At 32.3% G+C, this 27,186-nt stretch overlaps 1 protein-coding gene, 2 long non-coding RNA genes and 1 pseudogene across 3 annotated transcripts; 2 read left to right on the plus strand and 2 right to left on the minus strand.

Moving 5' to 3' along the window:
• Positions 1-1,393: 1,393 nt before the first annotated feature.
• Positions 1,394-3,872, minus strand: LOC114418776. Its single transcript, XR_003668094.1, has 4 exons — positions 3,676-3,872; positions 2,597-3,100; positions 1,969-2,058; positions 1,394-1,856 (listed from the first exon to the last, which is right to left on the minus strand). It is a non-coding gene; the product is annotated as an uncharacterized LOC114418776 (long non-coding RNA).
• Positions 3,873-7,294: 3,422 nt separating this feature from the next.
• On the plus strand, positions 7,295-19,383 carry LOC114418064 (annotated as a pseudogene).
• A 6,562-nt stretch (positions 19,384-25,945) lies between these two features.
• LOC114417816 lies at positions 25,946-26,628 on the minus strand. The gene is made up of 2 exons (XR_003667934.1): positions 26,512-26,628; positions 25,946-26,271 (listed from the first exon to the last, which is right to left on the minus strand). It is a non-coding gene; the product is annotated as an uncharacterized LOC114417816 (long non-coding RNA).
• Positions 26,135-26,783, plus strand: LOC114417815. Its single transcript, XM_028382857.1, has 2 exons — positions 26,135-26,290; positions 26,504-26,783. Exons 1-2 carry the CDS (start codon positions 26,177-26,179, stop codon positions 26,681-26,683), a joined length of 294 nt encoding a protein of 97 aa, XP_028238658.1. The 5' UTR covers positions 26,135-26,176; the 3' UTR covers positions 26,684-26,783.
• Positions 26,784-27,186: the final 403 nt, after the last annotated feature.

The raw sequence follows: 27,186 nt of genomic DNA on the forward strand, positions 1-27,186 counted from the left end.
AGTTGCAATCACTCACACCCCTCCTATATAATACATCTTCACTCTTTGCATCCTCACCCTAAACCAAACCAAATCGAAGACAAAACAATTTTAACATCAATCTCAAGGGTATCTTTCTCTCTCTTTTCTCTTTCCTTATTTAGTTTAATATATATTTTCTTGTCTTATCTATCAACCATTTAGTTGATTTTAGGTTATTAACTACTTAGAGATCAACAGAGAAAGGAAAGGAATGGACATTACTCTTGCAAAAAAGGTATGTTCAAAATTGCACTAAGCTAAGTTCCTTATCTAACAAAATAAATTATATACGTGAATTGATGAGTTGACTCCAAATTAAACCAGGTTGGAGCAGAGTTTATTGGCACATTCATTCTCATGTTTGCGGCAATAGGCTCTGCAATTGAGAAGGAAAAGACAGAGCAAAACTTTAATTATGCAGCGTCAGTGGACTTGCTGTCATGATCTGTCATATCCTCCACATGCCACATCTTTGGGGCTCATTTCAACCCCCGAGATGTGGTGTGTGGAGAATATGACGATCATGACAGCAAGTCCACTAGCGCTGCATAATTAGAGTTTCTGATCCATGTGTCTTTTCATTCTCAATTGCAGAGCCTATTGTCACAAACATGAGAATAAATGTGCCAATAAACTCTGCTCCAACCTGATTTAATTTTCAACTCAACAACATCAATTCACATATATCATTTTACTAGATAAGGAACTTAGCTTAGTGCAATTTTGGATATATCTTTTTTGCAAGAATAATGTTCATTCTTTTCTCTATTAATCTCTAATTAGTTGGTACCCTAAAACCAAATAAAGGGTAGATAGATAAGACAAGAAAAACTATATTAGACTAAATAGGAAGAGAAAAAAGAGAGAAAGATACCCTTGAGATTGATGTTAAAATTGTTATGTCTTTGGTTTATTAGATCTGGGACGAGGATACAAAGAGTGAAGAAGTATGTATTACATAGGAGGAATGTGATTGACTAGAGAATCGAGATGGAAAGAAAGGAAAAATACATGAGGTTTGAAATTTATTACAGTTAGGCACAAAGGAAAAGAAGAGGTAGTTGTTTACTTGTACAGAGAAGTGTTCGATGTGAGAAAGATACATTGGTTGAAACTGATGTTGGGTGTGGCGAGTTTGGAAAACTGATGGCTGTTAGATACAAAGGAAAAGAAGAGTTATCTGTTAACTTGTACGTGGAATGTGACAAATGTAATATGGAATTTGAGAAAGAGGCCTTTAACGTCAGACATCAATCATTGGTACAAACATATTCACAGCTTATAGCATAAAAAGACGCATGAACAGAAACAGTTGCTTTTTAGAGCGGTTATCTGCAAGAATCAATGGAGAGAAAAGTTAAGCCATGGAATCTAAGTGAATGATATAACTAGGATTTTCTTAAATGCATCCAAGGTCAAGGTATAGTTTGCTAAATTAAAATACTACTAAATAAGGTCGGGGTAAATTAGCAAATCTCTATATATGGATAGAGAAAAGGGAACCACGGGGTATACTTTTATTAGGGAGAAAGTAAACAAGGTCATACTATTATTAATTCTTTACGAGCTTCCTGCAGTTCATCATTACTCTGACGCTCCTTCACAACAAGGATTTGATTCATGGCCTCCATATTTTCCAAATTATCTACTTTTTCTTGCAATTCATCATTCATCTCTTCTGTTTTATTCTGAACAGCTGCATCATCTTCATCTCCAAGATGCTTCATAACTTGCAATTTCCCTTTTAACTCTTCAATTTCCATTTCCAACTTTTGTTTGGCATCTAGCTGTTTTTCCAACTGAAGTATCTTGTTATAGGCCTCCTCTTTCTCTCGCTGAAAATTTTGAAGTTTACACCAATAAGATGTATTCACAATGTATAAGAATGAAGTGATAAAAAGCAATCTTTTCATAACCAAGACACTAAATAGTAAATAAGAGGCAAACCTTTTGCTCTTCAACAAGCCTTAAGACACTCTCATGGGCTATCTTTTTTTCCTTTGAAGCCAATAGGAGTGACTCATTCCTCAGATCTTTCTAGGAAGACAAATATTATGTAAGAATCCTATAAAGGCACATCATAAATGCTATTGTTTTCAAAGTCTGCAAGCACCTTAAGCAAGGCAGTGTGGAAGCTATAAATGTTTTCAAGTATGCTGCTTTTTTTCCTCCAAAAACTAACATTGGCTCTTTAGACGTTAGAGTTTACTGTTTCGCATAATATATGAATATTATATACAAATGGTTTTTAATAATTATTGTCATAGATGGCATAATCACATAAATAAAACTGAAACCATTTTTATGAATTGATATTTCCTCACAATGAATGGAAGCCATAAATTTGCCAATATTGACTTAAGGGTCCAATCTTAAGGGAGTGAATAGAATCAGAATAAATTACTTGGCTCAAATCAGTAGCAACCAATAAAATAATTTTAGTGACAGAAAAAAGACAAAAGCATGCCAAAAAGTTTTGAACTGACAGTTATTTATAAGCCAGAAAGATCCAGGTATAAAAATTATATTTAAAATGAGTACATATTTACAGGCCAAAAAATATAATATACATTACCTTCTTGTTGTCCTCTTCAAGTTTCTTCTTCTCTTGATCAGTTAGGGCCTCACGTTTGTTTAGATCTCTACTCCAGGAATCAAGCTTCCGCTTTTTTTCCTCCAATTCACTACTCAGCTTTTCTTGTTCATCCAGGAATCAAACATAAAGATCTTGTTGATGTAAAGGTTGATTGACAGCTTGAGGTAGAGCTGGGCGCTGGATTGGCTCTGCTTCACAGGCTAGGTCGGTCTCCAAATACTTTCCTAGAGCAAGGTGGTTTGCCTTTTGTTGTGCACTTCTGTTAGCAGAACTCTTACCAACTCCTGATGCATGTTGCAATAAATCCTTATATTTGAATTCTTGTTTTTTTTCCCAGCACAGTAAGGACATCTAAGAGTTCCATTCAAATTTTTAACCTTGTATTTCCCAGCCCTTAACTGTTCATATCGTTTCTCTGCGTACTCTTCAATCTAAGATTCGCTGATATCAGAATCTTCTTCAGAGCTGTAGTCCATTGAAGCTCTGCATACAAATACAAAAAAATCAGTCCAGGAACAACGGTTGTGTACAATTTGAGGGGAGACAAATTTTCAGAAAGCACCAATGCAAAAACTTGCAGAAAAAACTAAGGAAATGTACATTAATAATTTGCACGCAAAAAAATTCAGACAACGACAGAAAAATAATGCTACCGAGTGACAAGCAAACAATGGTCTGCCTTGGCAGACTATCCACATCTTCATGAAATGAGTAGAACAAAAAAGAAACAGCAATAATAGCAAACAGTCAGGGACGCAAGTTATCATCAGCAGCTTCAGAGTTTTGATTGCCAATTTTCTTAGTTAATCCGCCGTTCACTGAGTTATTAACAAAATTTCTCCAAGTATCACAAACAATAGTCACCAAACCCCTAAATCAGACACAAGAACAACCACATTTGGCTAGCAAACAGATAAACCCTCGAACAATGCGTCTCTTAGCACATGCAACAAAGCACATGCAGCAAATCGCAAAAATGAAAACATACGTGACATTCGAGAAATCACACATGATTTTCAACCGCATTATGAGCTGAGATAGTGAGAAGTTGAACTTACAGTTTGAGAGTGAAACGATCGGTGCAGTAAAAGTGAGAAATGAGAAAGGCAAGCCCTAGTTGATTTGGGTGTGTGCGAGCTAGAGAAAAATGAGCAGCTGTGACGACGCTGTACAGGTTTAACGGAAAGCCTTATTTTGCCATTGGTTGAAGCTAACCATGAGTGGAATTGTTTGATTCTGATTCCTATTCCTGAGGCTGCAGGATTTTGGTCTATATATAGATGTTGAACTTATTCATTCAGTGTAAGGAGGATAATTAAGATTGATATGATATATTCAATAAATATTTTTTTTTCTTTTTTTATTACATCTTATCACTAAATGTTCATGTATTTTTTTTCTCTTACACTGTATTTGGTAGAAAAGTAAAAAAATTTATGAAAAATAAGATGGACAAAAACAAAAAAGAAATAGAATAAAATTAAAATAAAAAAATAGAATGAAAATAAATGTGTTTAGTTTAAGAAAAATGAATAAATAAATAAATAAATTTATTTAATTAAAATATTTTTTCTCAAAATGTATAATCAATTATTCAAAAAAAAAACTTGATGGTTAATTGTAGGACATGAAAATTAATTTTTAAGTTTTGAAAATCCATTTTCATTTGAGTGTTTATGAATAAACACATGATATCATTCATTTTTACACTCTTTTGGAGAGAGAAAGTGTGAATCTCACATTTTAATATAATGATCACATATATATTTGTATTCATTGCTGGGACAGGATCCCGCATTATTAAACAATAGATTTCTATTTTCAAAAATAGATCATATGTATGAGTGTGGCATCATTGAATAAAGTTATACTAAAACAATTCCATCTAAATAATTCCTTTAAGCTTGCTTTGAAGAAGATAGCTTTTGGCATACCAAATGATGCCTTTAAACCTGCACTGAACTTTCATAATAAACGTATTTTAAGCATTATTATCACTTCACTTGTGACCCTAGGGGAGTAAATATAGATTGGGAGTGGTTTTGCCAGAAAAAGTAAGCGATGTTTAGAAGCTCATAGGATAGGTAGGTACATATATTTATATGAAAGTTTAAAGGCTGAGTGAGTGGGTCATGGTAAGTGTACACACTACACACATAATAGTGTCCACTAGTATATCCTATTATAGGGCAGAGAGAGCAGAACCTTAAAAGCACCCAACAGTTAAATGAGTGAATCATACACTGGAATTGAGCAGTGCGAAATGTAGTACAATTTTTATATATTGGGATCAGGAATTGGGAATTGCGGGGAATTCCCACCAATTAAATGAATCAGCTTAGGCTTGTCTACTGAAAATCAATGTATAAAACTTATTAGTATTGAGACATTAATTAAATGATTTTTAGTATTAATTATGATTTTCAGTATTAATTGTGGGGATTTTTGTTCGGTTATTGAGTTATTTTAGTTGTTAATGCTGATGTTAGCTTATTTAGCTCTAGTTCTAAATGAAAAAACAATGATTTAGATTTGTGGTGTCATGCTTAATGCATTAATCGTTGGTTTCTTTCTATACTTATTCTTTTTATATGATTTAGTTATACTTGTTAAGACTTCATTCAGGTAAAACTTGTTTGATCCCTGGTTTAATAAACTTTCATTCGTTTCTGTTCTTGTTATTTTAGTCCTATTATTACTTAATGATGAATTAAATGACTTTATTTATTTAAGTTTTATTATTTAAGCTGCGTTAATCTAGTTTAATTAATTATCTTAACTTTGAATTTTAAATTGTCTAATTATTGATTTTTATGAGTTTTGAATTGTTTTTGTTCAGATTACATGTGGTTTCTATCTTTATTTTTTTATTTGAAATTAAGAGGTTAAAATATAGGAAATTAAGGTATCCTATAAAGTGGAGTTTGCTTGGTTTATATGCATCATGTGATTAGCTTATTTTGTGCTTAAAATATTACTGTGAAGAAGATAAGAAAAAATTATTCAAATAATTAAGTAAATTTTTTGGTTGCAATGTAATTAAGGTATCCTATAAAGTGGGGTTTGCTGGATTTACATGCATCATGTGATTAGTTTATTTTGTGCTTAAAATATTACCCTGAAGAAGATAAGAAAAAGTTATTTAAATAATTAAGTAAATTTTTATACACTACTACGTGAATATTTGTACACTGAATTGATGATGGTGGTTGCATGTAGTGTAGTAGTGCCAACGTGAGCGTTATTGGGTGAAGATAACATAACGCAAAATGAGAGAAAGAAAGGTTGCAAGTTGGTGACTGGTGTTACTGTGGAATAGCTCCCTTAATTTGGAAAAAAATGTATGGAAGTGACATGGGTTGTGCTTTGCTATTTTCTAGCATCATCCGCTGGCTGTCATTTCTTGTTCTCCTTTCTTTTGGTGTCTTCTGTTGTTGTATCCACCATTACGGATAGATATTCATCCCTTAGCTAACTCTATATTTACTTTGGTTTGTGTTTCATTAAATCCTTGGAAGTCTAAAAAAAACATATATGTTATGTTAAATAACAATGAAATTTGGCAGTTTTATTATATTCAAAATATTAGTTTGAGGAGGCACTAATGTAATTGAGACAGTTTATACAAGATAAAATATGCATGATTTATGAGTCATGACAAACACGATTATATGCATACATATGTTTTTAATTGTAGTCATTTTATTACTTGTAGCTCCTTAATTCGTTTGTGTTGTTAATTGTAGCTCCTAGAGAAATGAATTTCTTTTGACAACAAGACAATTGGCCTTTGTACTAGAGTACAATTCTTCCTAATAAATATTTGTCTTATTTAATATAAAAAAACATATGTATGCATATAATGTAACCATCATAATGCAAATTGGAGTGGGGTAGCTGTACTGCATAATACAATTGTACTACAAGAAAAATAACCTATGTCTACAACACTTCTTAGTTCCAGACCAAAATAAAAATAACCTATGCAAATTAGTGTAGGTATATCTCAAAAACACTTTTACCTACAACTAACTATTGTAGATAAAAGTCAACCACTTGTACTAACCGTTATTTGATGTAGGCAAATTCATTAAAACTAAAAAAATACTTCTACCTACAACTATGTTGTGTAGGTAAAACTCCAAAAAAACTTATGCCTATAATTGATTATAGTGTAGGTAAAACTTAAAAGAATTAACAGAAGCACCGTGTAGGCAAAATTTTAAATTTTTTTAAAAAACTTATACCTACAACTATGTTATGTAGATAAAATTTTACAAAATATGTGCCTATAAGTGATTGATGTAGGTATAATTTCAAAAGTCTTATCCCTACAATTGTTGGTGTAAGTAAAACTCTTTAAGACAAATTGGAGAATCCAAAGAACATTAACATTAATCAACGAAAATAACCTCAAAAGTACTTTTTTTAAAATGAAAATAACATGCATGGAAAGAAACGAATAAAGCACAAGAGTTGATTAGCAATAATAAAATAATTAATCAACGAAAATCAATTACAGTAACAAGCACCAACATTAACATTATAATAAAGCATGAGTGTTAATTAAATAATTGTACGAGTTTAATTAATAATTAATAAAATATTCTCTCACCTTCGTTTCTTCTGTATCTGTCGTCACTTTAGAGCTCTCTCTCTCATATGTCCCTTTCAGTCATAAATTAGGGAAAAGCAAGCAGACAGCTACACACAATACTCTCTCCCATTCCTCCTTCTTCTTCTCTCCTAGTCTGAGAGCGCAAAACTTTAATTACTCTCTTTCTCTCTCATCTAATCATCCATGTTCCTCTTTTCTCAGTCTTCTTCTTCTTCTTCTTCTTCTTCTTCTTCTTCTTCATAGTCTCTCCCTTCTTGTAATCACTGATCATGGTGGCGGCTACGTTTGATGGATTCTCCATAAGGTATATCTATTTGTCTATTATCTATTGTTTGTGGATTTGGTTTTACTAATACATAAAAGCGCGCCACAGAAGTTTAACATATATAGTCATGACAAACACGATTATCAAACCTCTGGTTCCATTCTACACCAATTTCTGTGAGTTTTGAGCGCAATGCAACTCTAAATGGCGTTGTTTGATTTAATTTCTGTGTTTTGATTGGATTTTAGAGTTTCCAGCCTCGAGGCTGATTCGGTTTGGTTGGAGATGGAAAATTCCAAATCGACGCAGTGTGTTCGAGTTGCTGTCAAAGTTTGGCCTCTGATTACGTCGGAGCTTATGCTTGGATGCACCGATTGCATCTCCATGGTTCCCGGTGAACCTCAGGTGTGTTTTCTGTTTGAATCTATGCTCTGTTCGTTTTGCAGTTCAAAACCATTCACAGAACTAATATCAATGTGTTTGAATCTATGCTCTGTTTGTTTTCTGTTTGAATCTATGCTCTGTGTGTTATTTCTTACTCTAACTATAATAGAATAGAATAAAATCACACACCTAACACGTGGATGGCTTTTATCAGCAGGAAATTCACCAACAAAATCTCACACGTAGATTTTTACTAATATATTATAATCTGTTCGTGCGTGCGCTCAAAACTGTGCATAATATATGAATATGATTGCTTTTTTACTTTCTTATAATGCAGGTTCATGCATTAGCATTGAAACCCTGTTATTTGGTGTGACCTCTCAATCTAATGGTGGGTCTCCACTCTCCACTATCCACACTCAAAAGGCAATTGGGGGAGTTTTCGTCCTCAGTATTTTTTTAGCGGCTCTTTTAGTCTTATATGGATTAGTGACTTTTTGTGAATTCAAATGTGAAGTCGGTATTGCGTTTTCTCAATTCAAACCATTACACCATAGCCGTCATAGTACCCAATCATTACTTGAAGGCAAGTGCAAATCATTTTGGATTTAGTCCATCAATAACAACACTAGAATCCAAAACTAGAATTTATTGACATTATCATGAAATCAATATTGCAGACACATATGGCTCGAAAACATTTGACATGTACTAAGTTTTATTTAGTTAGAGTAAGAAATAACGCATTGATCATGTGTCTACAAATGGGAAATCCTATTATTTCATGCCGTCAAAGTTTGGCCTCTGTTCGTCAGAGCTTACGTCGGAGCTTATGCTTGGAATGTATAATTTTTCTATGGAACGAATGCCTATGCAAACACATGTTTAGCTTGGTTTGATCTTAATTGTTAGTCTTGCAGCAATCAGCATATTACTATACATTTAATTTATTTTGGTGAAAAGCATAGTACTAAATAGTAGTTCAGTCCTTGATAAAAAAAACAATGTTAATTAATTAAGTTAATGTTCCCCCATATAATAATCTCCTATTTTAGAGCATTGGTGTAGAATGCAGATGCTGCTGTGGCTCTGACATTACACAACTGGAAAAATGTCAGTGTATAGGCTTTGTGGAATGAGGTGAGTAGTGATGGTGTTCCTTCTTTCTTGTTATAGGTGTTGGCTACGTCCAAGGCCGACATGATAGGAAGTGCAAACTAATCGTAGTTTAGTTATTCTGGATTTCGTTCGTTCCCGCTCTCAATTCTCAAACCTCAAAATCGGAGGCTGAGCTGAGAATGAGATGATACTCAGTTACTTGATCAACTAAATAAGGTAAGGTAACAACTTTTCATCTATTTTATTATTATTTGAAATCTGCATTTTCATGTTCCGTTGCGATGGCGATTGGGAATTGGGATGAAAATCAATATGCAATTAAATGGTCCTTGCTATGTTACCCACTTCGATTCTCATCATGTCCTTTTAACCAAATTGGACTCTCAGCCACTTGAGAACAATGATCTTCCTCATGAGGATGCATTGAGTTCCATTTGACTTTGTCACTTGGGAACAAATATAGTCTTTGGCTTTTCATTTACTGTTTTTTTAACAAAAATTTATGCTTTCTCTTTTCAAGTTGTGAGCTAAATTGGATTGTTTTGCTTTAAAATTGATGATATCGTGCAGAAATGTATACATTGATGTTTTGCTAGTTTCATAAAAATTGGAGAATCATCTAGGAAACATGGCTCATTTTGAAAAGGATGAGGTGCCAATGCTGTCAGAAACACATGCTCAACTATCTGATGAAGTTGTGGATTCTAGTTTCCGAAGGCTTGTATCTAGGACACGAAGTGCTTCAATTTCTATTCCTATGGCCTCCTTGGAATCATATGAGAAAGAAACTAGTCTTGTGGGACATACTGGTCCACTTTGTAGTGTGAGAAAAACCCCCTCTGTGCAGATGAGTGGTCCACTGTATGCTACCAATGGAACTGGAAATCTTTCATGACAGAATATAGTTGCGACACGAACCAAAGTAGTGGAGAGCAAGACAGAAAAGTTTTCTACTTTCAATGGCACAGATGAAAATCGTTGGGATAACGACTACAATAGAAAGAATGAGCACTTGATGAGGTCTGGGCAACTTGGAATGTGTAATGATCCTTATTGTACTACTTGCCCCACTTATTTCAAGGCTTCTCAGCCAAGAACCCGGAGAACTTCAGCTATATTTGATCCCAAGGTGCTTTTCTTCCAAAAATAGACTTTTGTTTCTCCTTAAATTTAAGAGAACGTTGAATTCTATGTTTTGAACTTGACTTTAATTATGTGCTGCATAGCCAAAAAAATCATTTTACAGATGTGATTTTGCACTGTACAATCATCTTTATTCTGACCATAGTCTGGAGTTCATGTAGATGATTTTACTAATCTAATAATTTATAGACATTTGATTGAATTATGCTGTAACTTTGTGGTCTTAAGTAGCATTTAATTTTCATATTTATGCACAACTTCACTTTTATGTTCAGTTTTTTTTTTATCAGCAAACTTTTATGTTCAGTTATTATCAATCAATACAATGAATATATAGTGATGGCTTTTGGTCTATCAGAATGATATTTCTATGAGAAGTTCTCTGTTTCAATTGCTATTTACTTACATCTATATTCAAGATAAAAGATTGCGGATTTATTGTCCTAAGACCCTATTTAGCTTTAAGGTTTTAAAGTTTTCCTGCTATGTAATTTTGGTTTATCAGAAGTAGCCAATGTTGTAGAAAATTCGGAAAATCTAAAAAAAATTAAAACTATACATTGTTTAATGTGCAGTCTGTAACTTAATTCCTAAATTTTTTAAACACTAATTTGACTATGCTTTTCTACTGTGAATATGGGATTCTAAACAGGTTAGATGCTCCTACATGTTTATTATTTTTTTAAGAAAAAATACTGTTTGAAAAGAAGGAAACTGATTTCTAGGAAATAACTTATGTTCTCTAAGTTGAAGGCACCACTCTGATCATGTTTACTAGCATTTCCTACTAGGAAACTGATTTCTAGGAGAAGCTTTTGCTTGCTTGGTGCTTATCTCTTCTCTTTATAATCATAAATTTTTAAAGTACGGAGCCGGCACAATTGAATCCAGAGTCCACACCATATCCACTAGTTCCAAATATGAGTTTTATATATATATATATATATATATATATATATATATATATATAACTTTTGTTGATCAGTGCCTATACATTATGTTCATTTACTAATTACTATTCTTAATCTTGAATTCTCAGTGAATAGATGATGTGTGTATAACACGTGAAAAACATATACGAGTATTTTATTACTATTTTTATTTGTCGTATAATAATAATAATATTATGTATATTATTCAATTATTATTGATATCTCAAATTGTCATCCACTGATATAACTGTGTCTTCTGAGGATATATAACTCTCATCATAGACTGACACCACATTTTTTGGATCTAACGTCATTACTTACCAATTCATTAAATTTAAATATATTGTCAACATATAAAAATTTTATTATATAATTATATATTATCATCATCTATATAAATATTTTTTTATTAGATTAAATGCTTATTAAATTAATTAAAATATTAATATTATATATAATTAATATAATATTCATATTAAAATTTAGTGTAGAATTTAATTTCAATAAAAATTTAATGTAGAATTATTAATTTGATCACTATTGTTTTAGTCAAGCTCTATTTATTCCCTATCTTTCAAATTCTTTTAAAAAGTCTGTATATTTTTCAAATATTGCGAATTTGCTTTCCATTAGTTTAGTTTATTCCATATTTGGAGATGGACCTTTTTGCCTTGCTTTAAAATTACAAAGGCTTTTTACATTGTTTAGGTACATGTACATTAAAATAGATCACTCTCTTAAAATTAAAAAAAAAAAAAAAAAAAAACTGTATTCAAGTCTTCAAGATGAACTATTTACGTTGTTCCTTTTGTTGATATCATTGTCCACTATAGGGGCAATAGAAGTATTGTCAATAAACAATTTCAGTTTTTTTTCATTATTTATGCAACACTTACATTCTGAAGGCTACTATACAAACTTTTCTGTATCCTTATACTTGATCTTGCGACCTTTTCAATTTCCTTTTGTAAGTTTTTTTTATTTTATAAGTCTTTTTTGCTTCTTTACAGTTTAGGTTGGCTTATGTTTCTCCTGAGTCAAGGGTAGTAGGTGCTGGAGATTTAGTTGATCATCCCAAGAAAATTGCTCTTAATTATCTGAAGGGTTATTTTTTCATTGACCTATTTGTTGTATTGCCTCTACCTCAGGTAAACTTCTTACCATCTCCCTTTTTTGCTTTGTGGAAACTTTCTTTATATAATTTCCTTGGCTGAGTTTGCTCATCGTAACTTAGTATTTTGGGTATTCACTTTTATGTGCCACAAAGCACAAAGTTTATGATGTGAATTATGAGACGTACCAGTCTTACAATTGAACATGAATGCTTATCGGTATTTTCTCTCTACTCATATTGTGTGATATCTGTTCCGTTGAATTTTCAGTGGCTTTGTATCTTTGATTTACTAGAAAATAAGGAGGTCTTTGATGTTGCCATATGAAGTTGAGTTTTTTCTTGTTTCTTTCAAAATATCAGTTTTTAGTTGTGATATTCTTATTCAAAATAAATAAGGAGTTCTTGTGATGAGCTATTAAGTTTTCTATAATAGGACTATTGTAGTTGCTATTGTCAAGTGCCTTCACATAAATAGTTTTCATCTCTCACAAACTCTGCATGCAAAAACTCTTTCTCCTTGAAGCATACAAATGCCAAAGGCCCACTTATTTTGTAATCAATTTGAAATTAATTTAGAACATGAGAGAATTGGGGATCTGTCCTCTACAATTAGTCATAAAGGCTATGGTACCTTGTTACCAACCAATTACCTTGTTACAATTAGAACTCTGAAGATTTTTGTTGTCATTTTTCTATCTTTATCTTTATAAACTGCTTAGTGTTCTATATCAGCTTTTTCAAATAGAAATGAACCACAAGGATTGAACCTTTCATTGTGTCTGATGAATTAATAGTCTGTGGACGATGAACATGAACATATACTTGAGATCAAGCAGGCAGCAGGGGAAGGAAAGGGTTTTCGATTTGTGAAAAAGACTAATGATTTATTGTGTACTCTTCAAATTCCATGTCATGACATGTGATGAAATATTTGCAGATAATGATATCATTTGTCCTACGAAAGTACTTGGGAATATCAGGAGCAAATTTTGCTAAAAATCTTCTGCGTGCAGCAATCCTTTTGCAGTATTTTCCCAGATTATTCAGGTTTCTGCCTCTGCTAATTGGCCAGTCTCCTACAGGATTCATATTTGAGTCAGCCTGGGCAAATTTCATTATAAATCTTCTTTTTTTTACCCTACAACCAATGTCCCTTCCACTGGCTGTCGCCTTGGCTAAAGTACAGGAATACAAACTTTTGGATCATTGTCACGGTGCTTGATTTTATCCCACTCCCTCAACCTCCCATGCGTCGTCATCCTTCAACACAACTTCTACTTCCCGTTTGCCCCTTAAGCACTTCTCACCTGAGGAACCACTGTCGTGCTACCGTTGTGATGACAAGTGGGTCCAGGGCCATCGTTGTAAACCATGCCTGCATCTATTTATCGCAGACGATGGTAAAGAGGTCCAGCCTTTGTCCCCACTGTAGGTGTCTGAACCTCTGACCGAATCATCCCTCTCGAATTCCTCCGCTTACATCACACCTCAACTTAGCCTCAATGCACTAGTCGGGATGCTCTAACCAGAAACCTTCCATGTTTATGGCCACATTCATCGTCATAGTGTCATGATCTTTGTGGATGGTGGGAGCATCCACAACTTCATCCAATCCAATGTGATGAAGTATTTGAACCTCCCTTCCTCCCCGAAGCTGTAGCTACAGGTTATGGTGGGAAACATAACTAACATGGAGTGCACACCACCTCCTATTCTCAGGTTCCCATCGATATCCAAGGCCATCATTTCACCCTTGATCAATTTGCCCTTCCCCTCAACGGCGATTTGGTACTAGGGGTCCAGTGGCTTAAAGAGTTGGGCCCCATTACTATGGACTATAATATTATCACCATGTCTTTTTCACATTTGGGCCACCCCGTTACCCTCCAAGTTGACGTCCCATTACAAGCCAACTTTAGCTTCAACACAACAATTTAAATGCCTTCTTCGTATGTAAAGTGTCTAGCCTTGTTCCAGTTGTCCCTCACACGCGACCTGGCCCAACCCTTCATTTTTTCAATGCCCAATTTTGACTTCTTTGAGCAACAGTTAGGTTTCTAGGTCGACCGCTGGCTTATCTTTTTGCAAGAAAGGATATGGATTCCTTCAGACAATCCATTCATTTCACTTCTTCATGTACATAAAAACTTCATAAATAATATATATATATATATATATATATATATATATATATATATATATATATATATATATGTATGTATGTATGTATTTTTTACAATTAGATTAAAATATTTTATAGACACCTAGGTGCTAATTGACACTTACTCTTTATTTGATGTCACATAAATAGTGAAAAAAATAAGGTATAAAGAGAATAAATGCATGAGAATTAGAAAATTGAGTCTATCTAGAGAAATTAAAATGTGACATTCACACATTTTCTCTCCAAGATAGTGTAAAAATGAATGGTACTACGTGTTTATTCGTAAACACTCAAATGAAAATCAATTTAGAAAACTTAAAAATTGATTTTCATGTCCTACAATTGATTGTCATGTTTTTTTTTTGGTGAATAATTGATTATACATTTTGATAATCGATTTTTACATTTTGAAAAAAAATATTTTAATTGAATAAATCATTTTATTTATTTATTTATTCATCTCTCTTAAACTAAACACATTCATTTTCATTCTATTTTTCTTATTTTTATTTAATTCTATTTCTTCTTTGTTTTTGTCCACCTTATTTTTCACATACTTTCATTTTTTTTCTACCCAATACAATGTAAGAGAAAAAAAAACATGAATAGTTAGTGATAAAATGTAATAAAAAGAGGAAAAAATAGATATTAATTGAATATATTATTATGATATTCGAATGTATCATATTAATCTTAAATCCTCCTCCGTGCATTGAATTAATCAGTTAAACAATATCCCACCCAAGCACACAAGTACAATTAATTTAATTCACTTGATGGTTCATTATTTTTAACCCCTATATGCATTTCCCATATGATGTAGTCACAATGCATATCCTTTTCTTGTCATTATCCTTTTTTGTCAAGCATTTGATTCCAAGCCAACGTGAGCTTAAGCAAAAGAGTTAAACAATCTCAAAAGTTATTAGTTATCCATCAAATGCAAATGAATTATATGCTAGTTAGGTATCACATCACATCACGCGTTTTCGCAATACAAGTCAACCATATGGCCTCAATTGCTTGTATACAACATTTTGTGTTGGCTGCTGTTACAATCAACAATAAAATGAAGTTAGTTCCAACCTCCACAAAAGGAAAAATTTATAAGAGTTTTAAGGGGGACTTCACATTTCTCATACCATTTCAAGATTATTGCCAATTTTCTTTGGTACTTAAAATAAGATAAAAAAATTAATCATTCCTTGGTTTATATCAATGCTGTATGTGAAGATGTGTCACAATTGTATTATGTGGTAGAGCTGCCCCACTCCAATTTGGATTATGATGGTTACATTATATGCATACATATGTTTTTTTATATCAAATAGGACAAACATTTATTAGGAAGAATTGTACCTTAGTACTAAGGCCAGTTCTCTTGTTGTCAAAAGAAATTCATTTCTGGATGAGCTACAATTAACAACATAAAATGACTACAATTAAAAACACAACACTCATAAATCATGCAGATTTTATCTTGTATAAACTGCCTCAATTACATTAGTGTCTCCTCAAACTAATCTTTTGAATATAATAAAACTGCCCAATTTCATTGTTATTTAACATATATGTTTTTCTTTAGACTTCGAAGGATTTAATGAAACACAACCCAAAGAGGAAAAAAGCACCAAAATAGAAAATTGTACGTATTAGTAAAAAAATAGAGTTAGCTAGGAGAATGAATATTTATCCATAACGGTGGATACAACAACACAAGACACCAAACTAAAGGAACAATAGATGACAGCGGATGATGTTAGAAACTAGCAAAGCACAACCCATGCCACTTCCATACATTTTTTCCAAATCAAGAAAGCTATTCCATAATAGCACCAGTCACCAACTTGCAACCTTTCTTTCTCTCTTTTTGGGTTACGTTATCTTCATCCAATAATGCTCACGTTGGCACTACTACACTGCACTGTAACTAGCATCATCAGTGTAAATATTCACGTAGTAGTATATAAAAATTTACTTAATTATTTAAATAACTTTTTCTTATCTTTTTCATGATAATATTTTAAGCACCACTATATAGGATACCTTAATTACACTGCAACCAGCATCATCAGTGTACAGATGTTAAAATAAACTAATCACATGATGCATATAAACCAAACAAACCCCATTTTATAGGATACCTTAATTTCCTATATTTTAACCTCTTAATTTCAAATAAAAAAATAAAAATAGAAACCACACCACATGTAATCTGAATAAAAACAATTCAAAACTCATAAAAATCAATAATTAGACAATTTAAAATTCAAAGTTAAGATAATTCATTAAACTAAGCTAACAACAGCATTAACAACTAAAATAACTCAATAACCGAACAAAAATTCCCACAATTAATACTGAAAATTATTTAATTAATGAATCAGCTTAGGCTTGTCTACTGAAAATCATATAAACATATGTACTTACCTATCCTATGAGCTTCTAAACATTTTTTCCCTTATGCCAAAGAAAACATCTTTGGCATAAGGGAAAAAATGTTTAGAAGCTCATAGAATAGGTAGGTACATATGTTTATATGAAAGTTTAAAGGCTGAGTGAGTGAGTCATGGTAAGTGTACACGCTACACACATAATAGTGTCCACTAGTATATCCTATTATAGGGCAGAGAGTGTCCACTAGTATATCCTATTATAGGGCAGAGAGAGCAGAACCTTAAAAGCACCCAAGAGTTAAATGGGTGAATCATTCACTGGAATGGAGCTTTGCGAAATGTAGTACAATTTTTATATATTGGGATCAGGAATCGGGAATTGCCTGGAATTCCCACCAATTAAATGAATCAGCTTAGGCTTGTCTACTGAAGATCAATGTATAAAACTTATTAGTATTGAGACATTAATTAAATGATTTTCAGTATTAATTGTGGGGATTTTTGTTCGGTTATTGAGTTATTTTAGTTGTTAATGCTGCTGTTAGCTTATTTAGCTCTAGTTCTAAATGAAAAAACAATGATTTAGATCTGTGGTGTCATGCTTAATGCGTTAATCCTTGGTTTCTTTCTATACTTATTCTTTTTATATGATTTAGTTATACTTGTTAAGACTTCATTCAGGTAAAACTTGTTTGATCTCGAGTTTAATAAACTTTTATTCGTTCCTGTTCTTGTTATTTTAGTCTTATTATTACTCAATGATGAATTAAATGACTTTATTTATTTAAGTTTTATTATTTAAGCTGCGTTAATTTAGTTTAATGAATTATCTTAACTTTGAATTTTAAATTGTCTAATTATTGATTTTTATGAGTTTTGAATTGTTTTTGTTCAGATTACATGTGGTTTCTTTTTTTATTTTTTTATTTAAAATTAAGAGGTTAAAATATAGGAAATTAAGGTATCCTATAAAGTGGGGTTTGCTTGGTTTATATGCATCATGTGATTAGTTTATTTTGTGCTTAAAATATTACTGTGAAGAAGATAAGAAAAAGTTATTCAAATAATTAAGTAAACTTTTATATACTACTACGTTAATATCTGTACACTGATGATGCTGGTTGCAGTGTAATTAAGGTATCCTATAAAGTGGTGCTTAAAATATTACCATGAAGAAGATAAGAAAAAGTTATTTAAATAATTAAGTAAATTTTTATATACTACTAAGTGAATATGTACACTGATGATGCTGGTTGCAGTGTAGTGTAGTAGTGCCACCAACGTGAGCGTTATTGGGTGAAGATAACATAACGCAAAAAGAGAGAAAGAAAGGTTGCAAGGTGGTGACGGGTGCTAGTGTGATTTGGACAAAATGTATGGAAGTGGCATGGGTTGTGCTTTGCTAGTTTCTAGCCTCATTTCTTGTTCCTTTTGTTTGGTGTCTTGTGTTGTTGTATTCACCATTATGGGATAAATATCCATACCCCTAGCTAACTCTATTTTTACTAATACGTACAATTTTCTATTTTGGTGCTTTTTTTCCCTTTGATTTGTGTTTCATTAAATCCTTCGAAGTCTAAAGAAAAACATATATGTTAAATAACAATGAAATTGGGCAGTTATTATATTCAAAATATTAGTTTGAGGAGGCACTAATGTAATTGAGGCAGTTTATACAAGATAAAATCTGCATGATTTATGAGTGCTGTGTTTTCAATTGTAGTCATTTTATTACTTGTAGCTCCTTAACTCGTTTATGTTGTTAATTGTAGCTCCTCAAGAAATGAATTTCTTTTGACAACAAGACAATTGGCCTTGGTACTAAGGTACAATTCTTCCTAATAAATGTTTGTCATATTTAATATAAAGAAAGCATATGTATGTATATAATGTAACCATCATAATGCAAATTGGAGTGGGGCAGCTGTACCACATAATACAATTGTGCCACATCTTCACATGAAGCATTGATATAAATCAAGGAATGATTAATTTTTTATCTTATTTTAAGTACCAAAGAAAATGGACAATAATCTTGAAATGGTATGAGAAATGTGAAGTCTCCCTTAAAACTCTTATAAATTTTTCCTTCTGTGGAGGTTGAAACTAACTTCATTTTATTGTTGATTGTAACAGCAGCCAACACAAAATGTTGTATACAAGCAATTGAGGCCATATGGTTGGCTTGTATTGCGGAAACACTTGATGTGATACCTAACTAGCAAATAATTCCTTTGCATTTGATGGATAACTAATAACTTTTGAGATTGTTTAACTCTTTTGCTTGAGCTCACGTTGGCTTGGAATCAAATGCTTAACAAAAAAGTATAATGACAAGAAAAGGATATGCATTGTGACTACATCATATGGGAAATGCATATAGGGGTTAAAGATAATGAACCATCACGTGAATTAAATTAATTGTACTTGTGTGCTTGGGTGGGATATTGTTGAGAGGCTCTTAATTAATTGAAGATGCGGCTTGGCTTTCCTACCTTGTTTTTTTTTGTTCAACTGTCATGTTGCACATAGTGGCTGAGAATGTGACATGTGGTCTATATGTAGATGTTTAACTGATTAATTCAGTGTAAGGAGGAGGATTTATTAATATAATACATTCGAATATCATAATAATATATTCAATTAATATCTATTTTTTCCTCTTTTTATTACATTTTATCACTAACTATTGATGTTTTTTTTTCTCTTACATTGTATTGGGTAGATAAGAAAATAAAAGTATGTGAAAAATAAGGTGGACAAAAACAAAGAAAAAATAGAATTAAATAAAAATAAGAAAAATAGAATGAGAATGAATGTGTTTAGTTTAAGAGAAATAAATAAAATGGTTTATTCAATTAAAATATTTTTTTTCAAAATGTAAAAATCGATTATCAAAATGTATAATCAATTATTCACAAAAAAAACGTGACAATCAATTGTAGGACATGAAAATCAATTTTTAAGTTTTCTAAATTGATTTTCATTTGAGTGTTTACGGACAAACACGTAGTACCATTCATTTTTACACTATTTTGGAGAGAAAATGTGTGAATGTCACATTTTAATTTCTCTAAATATACTCAATTTTCTAATTCTCATGCATTTATTCTTTTTATACCTTATTTTTTTTCATTATTTATGTGACATCAAATAAAGAGTAAGTGTCAATGAGCACCTAGGTGTCTATAAAATATTTTAATCTAATTGTAAAAAATAATTACATATATATATATATATATATATATATATTATTTATGAAGTTTTTATGTACATGTAAGGGCCATATATATATATATATATATATATATATATATATATATATATATATATATATATATATTATTTATGAAGTTTTTATGTACATGTAAGGGCCAGAAGAAGTGAAATGAATGGATTGTCCGAAGGAATCCATATCCTTTCCTGCAAAAAGATAAGCCAGCGATCGACCTAGAAACCTAACTGTTGCTTAGGATTTTGGCGGATATTCTACAGCATGTCCAAATAAATAGTTGAAGAATGCAATGATTTGCGTAATTGCTCAAAGAAGTCAAAATTGGGCATTGAAAGAATGAAGGGTTGGGCCAGGTCGTGTGTGAGGGACAACTAGAACAAGGCTGAGTGGCTTGTAATGGGACGTCAACTTGGAGGATAACGGGGTGGCCCAAATGTGAAGAAGACATGGTGATAGTATTATAGTCCATGGTAATGGGGCCCAACTCTTTAAGCCACTGGACCCCTAGTACCAAATCTGCGCCGTTGAGGGGAAGGGCAAATAGACCAAGGGTGAAATGATGGCCTTGGATATCGATGGGAACCTGAGAATAGGAGGTGGTGTTACACTCCATGTTAGTTATGTTTCCCACCATAACTTGTAGCCACAGCTTCAGGGAGGAAGGGAGGTTCAAATACTTCATCACACTGGATTGGATGAAGTTGTGGATGCTCCCACCATCCACAAAGATCATGACACTATGGCGATGAATGTGGCCATAAACATGGAAGGTTTCTGGTTAGAGTATCTCGACTAGTGCATTGAGGTGTGATGTAAGCGGGGGAATTCGAGAGGGATGATTCCGTCAGAGGTTCAGACACCTACAGTGGGGACAGAGGCTGGACCTCTTTATCATCGTCTGCGATAAATAGATGCAGGCATGGTTTACAACGATGGCCCTGGACCCACTTGTCATCACAATGGTAGCACGACGGTGGTTCCTCAGGTGAGAAGTGCTTAAGGGGCAAACGGGAAGTAGAAGTTGTGTTGAAGGATGACGCATGGGAGGTTGAGGGAGTGGGATAAAATCATGCACCGTGACGATGATCCAAAAGTTTGTATTCCTGTACTTTAGCCAAGGCGACAGCCAGCGGAAGGGACATTGGTTGTAGGGCCTGGACTACGCTGCGCAACTCAAGGTTTAGGCTGAAAATGAAACAGTTGAGGAGAAATGGTGGTGCAAGGCTTACGATTCTATTGGCAAACCGCTTAAACTCCGTGAGATAATCATTCACGAACCCACGTTGTTGGAGTTTGAAAAGAGCGTCGTGAGGATCGTCTTAAAAGGATGGGGTGAAACACGACTCCAAGGCATGAAGCATTGCCGACCATGTGGTGAGGAAGCCATTCCAGGACATCCATCGGTACCAGCAGAGGGCTGGACCTTCCATGTTGAATGAGCCGACAATGAGGTGCTCCACATTAGGTATGCCTTGATAGTTGGAAAACTGTGTAATCTTGAAAATCCAACCTAGAGGATCCTGACCATCAAACCAGGGAACCTCAAGTTTCATATGAGTGCAAGGATGAGGGAAGATGGTGGGGATTTGGGCGAAGTGTTGGTGGCTGGAATTACAGCAAATCGTTCCAATATGGAATCAATTTTGCTATTAAGGGTTGTTTGGGCCTCTGAGAGGGAAGCATGGTTCTGAGTGAGGGTATGGTGGTCCTACGTGAGGTGATTTATGGCTTATTCGAGGCGGTTCGTGGTGGTTTGGCAGGTGTGATGGTCTAGCATGGTGAAAACAAAGGGAGCAGAAAAGGGTAGGTGAGACCAAATTATTATAACTCTAATATGCTAAAAGGACTAGAATTACCTGATAAGCTTCTCTTTCCTGTTTTATTCATTGATGTGGTATTTACAGTGAATTACGAAAGATAATTGTAATATTAGATTCTTTGCAATATATTTCTAGGTGGTTGTAATAAAATTATGGTCAAGTAGTTGGAAATCTTCTTCACTAAAGTAGTGGGAAATCTTCTTCAATCAAATTTACACTTCTATCCTCATCACTTTTACACATAGTCGTTGAAGTGAGCTGATCTGTTGGTGGACTTTGTGGGCCTTCCTGCTCAAGGCTCAAGTGGTGTTGTTGCTATCATTAAAGGTAATTTTTTTAACACTCGCCTTATTTAACCCACCTTATTGTCTTTGAAACCCACACGAGAGACAAAGTGAATATAGCACCTCAATTGAGTTCAACCTTACGTAAAAAAAAATGAGGTTCTACCATACAAAAACCAAGGTTAAAAATATCTCGAAAACAATGTTTCTGACAATGTATTAGTAAGGCAAAAAGTCCATACCATTTTCATGAATACAGCATGTGATATGGTTTCTATTCATTTTATGCTTTTTAGAACTTAGGTGACCCTTCAAGCAAAAGGAATTGTGAATAAAAAATCAGATTAAATTAAATTTTAAATCTAATTTTAAAAAAATCAAATTGAACTTATATTACTACATCTATTTTTTTTGGTGAAATATTTGTATATGTGTATAGCATATGATTTTATTTATGAAAATATTTTTCACTCATATTTATATAATTATATATTATATATTATAAAATTACAATACTCAATTATTGTTTTCATGATTTTATTGTCAAAATTGTATCTTATTATTTTTAGTATACATTTTATTATTTTAATGCAGTTATAATTTGTTAGTTTTAAATTATTTAAAGTTATTATTGTGTCTCTCATTTTTTTTTATTAAATTAAGTCTTGTAATTCTTGATATCTATTTGGAGTAAAAAAAATCTATAAGAAAAGGTTGGTCTTTTAAATACATTTCAATACTTCAAAGGATTAGTTATTAATTTTTGGAAAAAAAATATCCTGAGTTTTTTAAAATACAAACAATAATTCTATTAGATACTACAAGCTTAGCTTGAGTAAATATTGAGATCCTCTCCGACCTTCTTCAACATCTCCATCTTTCTCTTCCTTTTCTATGTTTTCTTTTATCTTTCAACTTATCTCTCTCTTTTCTATTCTATGTCTTCTCCTCTCTTGGTTTTTCTTGCTGGAGAGGCAAGATGGCAGGAGATAATCCACACACCTCGAGAAATAGGTGAAACCATGGAAATGTTGTAACTGTTGTTACAACTTAAGGAGAGATATCTAATCTAATTACATTGAAGTCTTTTTTTTTTTTTATCCTTGGAGAGGAAAACGAAATTGAGGTGTCAATTGTGGAGAGGAAATGATGTATGTCAATTTATTACTTGAGTGCATCATCAGTTCATAACTAGGCATTTCCCATGAAACGTGGAGATAAAATCATGTTTTTTTTTTCTCGAACAATAAATATTAATTATTAGTATCATTAACAAAATAGATTAAATTGTGATTTTTATTATTATTTTTTTAATCATTAATCCATTGTATATTTTTGTCCACCTTATATCTTTGAGACAAAATTATGGTTGATTTTGCATTAGGTGGAATATGAGATTGACGTAGGAAGGGGAGTTGAGTTGTTGTTGATTTGGTAATTTTGAATAATCAAATGGAGAAGGTGACGTTGAAAGAGTCAAAACATGTGGATTTCGAAGGTTAGGTGCTGTTAGAATATGGTCGGGAGGTGATAAGTGAAAAATTGAATTTGTACATAGATTTATAGAAGGTTGATTTGGTTAGGTGCACGACATTTAGATAGGAGGTGAAAAGTGAAAGGTAATAAGACTAACCTTTTTTTTTATTATTTATAGATTTATGAGACTAGCAATACATACGGATTAAATTGTACTGTAATACTTAAATTTCATAATTCTAATGCTATATCTTAGTAATATCATTTTTTTAACTTTATTGCTTTGAGTTTTCTAAAATATAGAGTTTTTTCATGTTTGTTTTTATCAAATCAAAGATAGATAATGTGAGAATTTACAATAATTTATATATCATGCTTAAATAATTGAGTTAAAATCTTTAGTATTTTTCATGTTTTTTTCTTCAAAATTAGTCGACTTTCATATCTGATGTTTGAGTGTTTTAAGCAAGAACTTTCGTAAGCAAATATAAATGTCTGATTTAAAGGAGATAAGGAAGCAATGTTCATTTTTATAAAAGAGGAAAAATTATAAATATAAAATTTATTTCAAGAAAGAAGATTAAACTTAACTCGTATATAATTTTCTCTTCTTTTTTCTACACTCTATTCTCTTTTTCTTAGAATATATCTCAACCTTCATCATTTGTTATCAACGAGACTACAAACAAACGAGCGTTTTTTTTTTTTTTACTTTTTTTTTCTTCTCCTTTTAATAGTAAGAAAGAATACAAGAAACAAGTGTAGTTAATTTTTTTTATTAACAGATGTTATTGTGATCGTTCTTATTAGAAATATCGGTGAGAGATTTACATTTACAATCTCTTTTTTTTCCCACCCTTAATCCTTAATTTCTCTTACTAAATCAATTTTATAAGAGATCTCAAATCTTATGTAGTTATCTTTTGAGAGAAGGTGAAACCAAGACAATAGATTTTTTCCTCAAAGTCAGTCAGGATAGTTTGGCATCGTCGGTTGCTGGAAAATATTTCGAGGTGAGATTTGTGTTAGAGTTTTCTTTCCTTTAATTTTCACTTTTCAAACAAGAGAAAATTATCTTGAAAATCCAACTAAAATATATTGAGTTTCTCGGTTAATGATATAATTTATGAGGTTTTGGAGAAATGGTTACTAATTTATATTAAGAAGAAATAAAACCGAAACAATAACTTCTGGAAGGAATGTGAGTGATTTAAATGGAAGAGAGAAAAGAGATTTTAATTGAATATTTTATTTAGTTAAGAAGGTAAGGAAAGAAATTTTAAAAAACTATTTATTTTCTTATTTTTATAATTTTAAAACTTAAATAAGAGAGAGTTTTAGTCCTTCTATTTTAAATTTATTAAAAAAATTAAAAATCACTAATGAGATTTATTAAATAAATAATAAAAATTAAAGATTTAATTAATGTAATAAAAGTAACAGGGTTGAAGAATTTGTTCATTAACAACCCATCACACTAACATGAGAACATCTAGCGATAACTCAAACATCATTTATTTTCACTATCACACAAATCACACCACCATGTACTTCAAGGAAGTGTAAATCTGAATAGGACAGAAGAGATATACTTATACACATGTTTATGGCTCATTTGTAGTCATATTGCTACATATTATATCATGTCTAAGATCTAATGTGAAGTGGAGAAAGTTAGGTCGAAAGTAGAGACAAAGTAGCTTTAATAATTTACAGAAGAGATATACCTATACACATGTCTATGGCTCATTTGTAGTCATATTGTTACATACTATATCATGTCTAAGATCTAATGCGAAGTGAAGAAAGTTAGGTCAAAAGTAGAGACAAAGTAGCTTTAATAATTTGAAACACCATTATTGAAGCTACTTTGCCTCTACTTTTGACCTAACTTTCTCCACTTCGCATTAGATCTTTAGACATGATATAGTATGTAGCAATATGACTACAAATGAGCCATAGACACGTGTATAGGTATATCTCTTATGTCCTATTCAGATTTACACTTTCTTGAAGTACATGGTGGTGTGATTTGTATAGTAGTGAAAATAAATGATGTTTGAGTTATTGTTTGATGTTCTCATGTTAGTATGATGGGTTGTTAATGGACAAATTCTTCCGCCGTGTTACTTTTATTACATTGATTCAACCTTTAATTTTTATTATTTATTTAATAAATCTCATTAGTGAAAGAACATTATCTTTCGAAGAGACCTAGTTGAGAGGATAGTTATGTCCGACAATATTGATAACTTTTCCTTTTTATTCCATACCACTAAGATTAATTCAGGAAAAATGATCCTGTTTTATTTTCAATTTTCAAAAACTATTTCAACAAACTGATATATATTATTTTCACTCACTACAAATTATGATATATGAAATCGGAACCAAGAAATGGAACACTATGTAATATGTAATTTCTGATCTTTACTCGGTATTGCTTTCTGATACATGGATAAACGATCGATTAAAAAAATAGACAACTTGCAAAATGTGTTTCAGCATGGCACGAGCTATCAAGGCCAATAGACAAAGGAACATACAAGAGTTTACAAAAGTTGAGCACCCAACAAAAACAACAGCTTCACTTGGATAGCCAGTACATGAAAATGAGAAATGTGCATACGGCTGCAACAAGGGAAAGTATAATGGTATCCATTGACTTTTTTCTCTTTATTGCTGAAAGTATGTTATTTACCTGCAACATTATTCAAAAAGTGGTACATTAAACACCAGAATTTCAAGTAACATCCATCCATGTTTAATAAACAAAAACTTCAGAACCAAAAGGTGGTTTCAACATTCTCAAAATATGAAATCCATCATCATATTTTATGTATAACTTAACATCCTTATTTAATCTCACAACACATGGACGATGTAGATGACCAAAAGGAAGTGATTAAAACACCAAAATCCATGATGATGAGAATCATACCGTTGGGAGGCGACTGCTCACATTGCCGAGCTTTGAATTGATACCGCCAAATGTTGAACGTTGGAAGACAAGTGCTCCTAGTGTTGCTTGTGCTTGTGAAATTACATTGTCCATCTGCAGCACAAGAATAGGCAGAAAACCTCAAAATAAGACTAGCCCAATTGGGCATTAGACACAATTTTGAAAAATCAAAGGCCTCTCAGAAAAGGGAAATTGCTAGGGGCACCCAGCAAGATTGCTGGTGCATCCAGTAATTTTTAGAATTCCCAAAATACCCCTTAACGTTTTCGCGGAAGAACCTTCTTCTACAATTAATGTTACAACTGTGGAAGAATCTTCTTCTGTGTCATCTCACAGAAGAACTTCTTCTGCAGGAAGCCACGGAAAAAGGTTATTCCGTAGTTGTAAATTACAACAACGGAAGAACTTTCTTCCATGAATTCTTACGGAAGAAGGTTCTTCCACAGTTGTAACATTAAATGCGGAAGAACCTTCTTTTGTGCCATCTCGCGAAAGAACTTCTTCCGCAAGAAGCCACGGAAAAACCTTTTTCCGTGAGTTAATTTATGTTTTTGGTTTATAAATTTTTGGATTATTTTATATTTGTCTATGTTATTTTGTATTTTGTATTTTACTATTACAAAATTTAATGCATATTTAATTCAGATTATTGTT

This window comes from Glycine soja, chromosome 7 (genome assembly GCF_004193775.1).
Source record: "Glycine soja cultivar W05 chromosome 7, ASM419377v2, whole genome shotgun sequence".
Classification (NCBI taxonomy): domain Eukaryota; kingdom Viridiplantae; phylum Streptophyta; class Magnoliopsida; order Fabales; family Fabaceae; genus Glycine; species Glycine soja.

Coding starts and splice junctions, on each gene's coding strand:
- LOC114417815 (XM_028382857.1), top strand. CDS start 26,177: ATGAAAATGAGAAATGTGCATACGGCTGCAACAAGGGAAAGTATAATG. Junction 26,291..26,503: donor CCTGCAACATTATTCAAAAA/GTGGTACATTAA, acceptor CATGATGATGAG/AATCATACCGTTGGGAGGCG.